Below are 6,000 nucleotides of genomic sequence, written 5' to 3'. Positions count from 1 at the left end.
CCTATGTGAATTTAGGTTGATATGCATCCGAGGATCATTTCACGATATGCTCGTGTATCCTAGTACTATACATATACAAAATTAAAGTGTATTTACCTCAACATCGAACTCTTCCTGAACTCATCTCCATTGAACAACTTCTTCCCACAACTACACACTCAATGGAGATACAACCACTCCCCTTGCCGTTAAAGGGGGAATTCTCTTTCAGAGAGGGGCGTAAGGGAGAAAGAAGAAAAAGGGAGAGAGAGAGAGAGAGAGAGAGAGAGAGAGAGAGAGAGAGAGAGAGAGAGAGAGAGAGAGAGAGAGAAGAAAAAGGGGTGTATGGGAGGAAGGGAAAAACCTTCTCTTTAAATAATTTTTCTCTTGAGCTCCCTTAATTCAATAAGAAAACCCCCCATGCAAATCTTAGTTAATTTGGATTTCTAATAATTTACAAATCCTAGCTAATTTGGATTCCTAATGAAATTTAAGAAATAATTTATGAACCCTATATAATTAGAATTCCTACTATCTTTTTGTGCCCTAAGAAAAGAGAATATAGGAGATTAGTCCAAGTTCACCCTAATTTAGTTCTTCTTTTGTGGTTTTTTTCAACTATTGACCTTCCCAGTTTTTCAACCAAGAACTTCATGATTTAAAAAAAAAATTCAAGAAAAACTATCCAATAATTTTAAATCCATCAATAACACATCAAAATCATTCATACAAATATTTAATCATGTTGTATATATAAAAATCTATCGCAGAACATGAATATAACATCCAACATCATATGTTTTTCAAAAAAATATATTTTTTTTCTTTACTATGAATAAAAATCCTTTATACAAAAGAAATCATGGTTTTAAAATCTTCATGCACAACACAATACCAGTTCTTATGTGAATCTAAGCTGATATGCATTTGATGATCATTCTATGATATGCTCATGTATCAAAGGGGGAATTCTCTTCCAGAGAGGAGCATAAGGGAGTAAGAAGAAATAGAGAGTGAGAAAAAGAAAGAGGAGCGTGTGAGAAGGAGAGATGAGAAGAGAAAGGGGCACGTGGGAGGATGAAAAAAACATTCTCTTTGAACAATTTTTCTCTTGAGCTCCTTTAATTCAATAAGGAAACCCTCCATGCAAATCTTAGTTAATTAGGATTTCTAATAATTTATAAATCCTAGCTAATTTGGATTCCTAATAAAATTTAGGAAATAATTTATGAATTCTATCTAACTAGAATTCCTACTATCTTTTTATGCCATAAGGAAAGAGAATACAGGAGATTAGTCCAGGTTCACCCTAATTCAATTATTCTTTTATGGTCTTTTTCAACTATTAACCTTCTCATTTTTTCAACCAAGAACTTTATGATTTAAAAAAAAACCTTCAAGAAAAACTATCCAACAATTTTAAATTCATCAATAACACATTAGAATCATTCATATAGATATTTAATCATGTTGTATATACAAAAATTCACCACACAACATGAATATAACATCCAACATCATATATTTTTTGAGAGAATCACATTTTCTCTATATTACGAATAAAAATCCTTTATACAAAAGAAATCATGTTTTTAAAATCTCCATCCACAATACAATATCAATTCCTATGTGAATCTAGGCAGATATGCATCTTGAAGATCATTTCATAACATACTTATGTATTTTAGTACTATATATATACAAAATTAATGTGTACTTATATCAAAATTGAACTCTTCCCGAACTCGTCTCCACTGAACAACTCCTCCTCATAACTGCACACTTAATGAAAACACAACCACACCCGTAGGTACACCCGTAGGCATCAAAGGGAGAATTATCTTCCAGAGAGGGGCGTAAGAGAGAAAGAAGAAAGAGAGGCGTGTGAGAGGGAGAGATGAGAAGATGGAGGGTCGTGTGGGAGCAAGGGAACCCTTAATTAAAAAAGAAAGCCCCCATGCAAATCTTAGCTAATTAAGATTTCTAATAATTTATAAATCCTAGCTAATTTAGATTCTTAATAAAATTTAAGAAACAATTTATGAATCTTGTCTAATTAGAATTTCTACTGTTTTTTTATGCTCTAAAGAAAGAGAATATAGGCGATTAGTCCAAGTTCACCTTAATTAAGTTCTTCTTTTATTCTTTTTTTCAACTATTGACCTTTCAATTTTTTTTCTTTAGACAAATAATTTTTTTTTATATTTTCTCTTATGGCCCTTTTTGGTTCTTTTGACTTTTTGCGCATGTGGCTACTTTGACTCTTTATTTTTTAAAGATTATTGCCACCTGAACCTACGACTGAATGATAACTTTACGTAGAATTACTAATCCTAGGGATATAACAAGACTTTTTGTCGCTTTGGATACACAATTTTTTCACACTCGACCTATTTTTGTTCTTATTCACTTCTCATTTGGTTTGACTAAAAGGCGATGTCTATTTGAGGCTAGTGACTAAAGATTCCTTACTACCGACCAAAAAAAATGAGAAACAAGGCTGATCTAGAAGTAACTTAAACCTAATCTGAAGCTCATAGAGTAGATTATCAAAAGAAGTTCCATATCGTTTTATATCCAAAACTTTGAGATATCTAATTATAAAATAGAAATCCTTAGTTATGATGCAACTTTACTTCATTGCCAATCTCTTCTTCTCGAGATAACCCTTCCGATGGGATCTGGGTTCTAATGATTTCATTTCTGACCCATCTTCAGAGACATTTATACAAGGCAAAAATATGATTTCCTATTTGAGTAGAAACAGACGTTGAATGAAGGAACACATGTTCTGTCTCTTCTGTTCTATCCAATCTTGGACAAGAAATCAAACACCTCCATATTAAGGGTTACGATGAAGTCCTGGTAATATGCGATTTGGTTGCCAATATTTGAACTGACGCCACATTGTTTTCATCTCTAAGCATGATAACTGAAGCTGTTTATTCTAAAAACTCCGTGAAGTTTCGGTTTCGGAAAGGATCCCCGCTTTTCGGAACCGAAATGATGAAAACAACCCCCAAATTATACATAGAGAATAGGACGCGCCTCTGGCAAAACCAAAAGGCTGTTTCCGGTAACAATTTTGAGAAATAGACGAACCTGGTGTTTGACTTTGACGTCCCAGTCACCTTCTACAAGGGCCGAGACCGAGTCGGCGTAGCCATTTTCACTGAAAACGGATTCAGTGAATTGAGCGAAGTCCAAAACATAGGTCGTCGACGGGGCTGGGCGTGTCGATGGCGTCCAATTCAAAGTCAGCCACGAAGAAGCGAAGCGGTCCCAACCATGAGGCTGACCCCAACGGGATGTTCTCCGGCAAGGTCTTCTTCCTGGTGGAGAGGGGAGTCCAACCCCGCCGGCTCCAGGTATTGATTCTCTTGTACCTCTCTGTAACTCTCTTATTCTTGGGGTTATCCTACAATTTCGTCACCAAAAAAGGAAAAAGAATCTGTGGAGAAAGGATTACAATCAGTAAAATTTGCGATAGGGGCCTTTCAGTTCACGCACTTTATATGAATTGCAGAATGAGAGTCGCATGTTCCATTTTCATATGTAAGCAGAAAGTCGTGATATGCTTCCGACAACCTTCACAGTAGGATTATTGGTCTTCTTTTGGTTTATATATATATATATATATATATATATATATATATATATATATATATATATATATATATATATATATATATATATATATATATATATATATATATATATTGGCTACTAATGAAGGTACGGAACTAATGAAGTTGTATGACCAAATAAATGTGTTCGGCATGGTTTGTTTGCTAAGGATCAAGCCCTGCATCGTGCTTTTCTGATGTAAAAATGTGAGCTTTTGAGTTATGAAATTTTGGCACATTGTGGGCCTTTGATTTTTGGAGCCCTTTAAAAACATAATTACTTGCCATAATCTCATGATTCAAAACAAGTTTTTTACTAAACAAGCCATTTTGATTACATCCTTAATATTTGATCTACAAAAAATTAGAAATTTTTGAAGAAAAAAGTGATTTTTACTCATTAGTTCCATACCTTCATTAATAGCCAATATATATATATATATATATATATATATATATATATATATATATATATATATGAGAACTGATCATATTAGGCCCCCTTTTATCGTTCTGCACCGTTAGGCCCCATAGTTTGAAGTGTTTTATGATAGATCTGATTTCTTGACAAAAAAAAATGTATTTTTATGAGCCTAAAAAAATTGATGCCTTCATAGCTATTGATTTTGGATCATCGAAAAACCCTTTATACAGGTCAGATTCCCGTGATCCAAAAGCCGGTTCCTACTAAACAAAACCTATAGATCATATTTATGGTGTTAGATGTGAGAAAAACTGCAAAAACTATGGTTTTTGAAGGGGCCTAACCAGGGATGGCAGTGGACGGGGAGAATGGGGGCCCTGCCCTGCCTCGCCCCGTTTGGATCGGGGATGGAGGACATGAAACGGGGATGGAGGTTAAAATCAAAATCCGTGCGGGGATGGAATTACGCTTTCCCCCACCCCGCCTCATCCCGTCCCGATCCCCGCCTTGCCCTGCCCTGTCCCATCCTCAATCCTTCTTTAGGGATGGCAATGGACCGAGGGGAAATGTTGCTCTGCCCGGCCTCGCACCATTTGGTCCGGGGATGGAGGACATGAAACGGGGATGGAGGTCCGGATTTTGAGACGGGGCTGCAATGATGTTTAATTTATAAGAATTAAACCATCACTAGAGCGTATTATTTATTTATTTAGTTGTTCTAGTATTGATGTGCTATCATAAAGGAAATGCACATTATATATAAATATTTTTGCTACTGTCTACAATATGTACAATCTACTAGGGAAATCGTAGATTCATGTTGCATACACTCCGTCTGACCTCACAGATGTGTGTTAACATGTTTTGTTTGGTAGAAAACATACCTTGGAGCATATTTTTTCGACATAAAAATATGATCTTTTGATTCTTGCAAAATTTGGCACATTGTGGGCCGTTGATTTTTTAATACATGATCTAAAACCTATTTTCTACTAAACAGACCCTGTTGATCACATCTATAAGGTTAGATCCACAAAAGATTTGCAAAAAAGTTGAAAAAATGGTCTTTTCGACTAGATTGTATGTATAAACGACTGTATTGTGTGTGTAGGGGAATGAAAACCTACTCAATAGAGAACCTCTCAAACCTACCCAATAAGAAACATTTATCGGATTTTCAATGTTTTTTCAAAATTCTGACCTTACATATGTGATCTATGCATTTGTTTTTATAGGAATCAGTTCTTGAAGCATTTGATTCCGATACATGGATATGTTTCTATAAGGTTTAAAAAATTAATGGCCTATAATTTCATAAATTTTTGAGGCTCCAAATACCATTTTTTCCATCCAAAATACATGATCCAAGTGTCGATTTCTAGTAAATCAATCATGCTCAACACATTTGTAAGGTTTAAATTTCGAAAAAACACCAAAAAACCGATAAATGTTTCTTATTGGGTAGGTTTGGGAGATTTTATATTGGGTAGGATTTCATTTTCCTATATCTATATATCTATATATCTATATATATAGGGTTAATGTTTGCTACCCTCGTGGGTAAGTAACCTCCTAGTGAAAAAATGTATTATTTTCAAATTTTTTTGTTTTTTTGCATATCTGACTCTCCAGATGTGATCCACATATCAAGTTCAGTAGAAACTGATCTTTGGATCATGTTTTTCTAATGTATATGTCAAAATTTACAAGGGTTGAAAAATCAGCAGTATATAACGTACCAAATTTTCAAACCCCCAAAAAATATGTGTCCAAAACCCAATGTTGTAATTATTGTATTGGAATGTTATGTTCTTGGTGGGCCTACAGTGGGACTGCGTTTGATCGTAGGTGTGGGTTAGGTTGGGTAGGTCAAAAAAGGACTTATTTGAGACTGATTTTGTTTAGTACCAACCAGTTTCTGTAGAAAATTCAGTACACCCAAACAAGTGCACTAAAAATCACGAAACTTGG

General features: G+C 34.7%; 1 protein-coding gene across 2 annotated transcripts in view; it reads left to right on the top strand.

Annotated features, from left to right (window-relative positions):
* The first annotated feature begins 3,164 nt into the window (after nt 1–3,164).
* The window catches only part of POL{LAMBDA} (DNA polymerase lambda (POLL)), a 149,247-nt gene continuing 146,411 nt past the window's right edge, over nt 3,165–6,000 (top strand). For both annotated transcript variants that reach the window (XM_090006061.1, XM_090006062.1), the window contains exon 1: nt 3,165–3,347. In XM_090006061.1, coding sequence (XP_089862187.1) covers nt 3,219–3,347 — 129 coding nt within the window. In that variant the 5' untranslated portion in view covers nt 3,165–3,218. The remainder of the gene's footprint in view (nt 3,348–6,000) is intronic.

Source organism: Nuphar pumila, chromosome 5, assembly GCF_984573655.1.
Source record: "Nuphar pumila chromosome 5, dmNupPumi1.hap1.1, whole genome shotgun sequence".
Taxonomy (NCBI): Eukaryota; Viridiplantae; Streptophyta; class Magnoliopsida; order Nymphaeales; family Nymphaeaceae; genus Nuphar; species Nuphar pumila.
The sequence above is the reverse complement of the archived record's forward strand: the minus strand, read 5'-3'. Positions and strand labels throughout refer to the sequence as shown.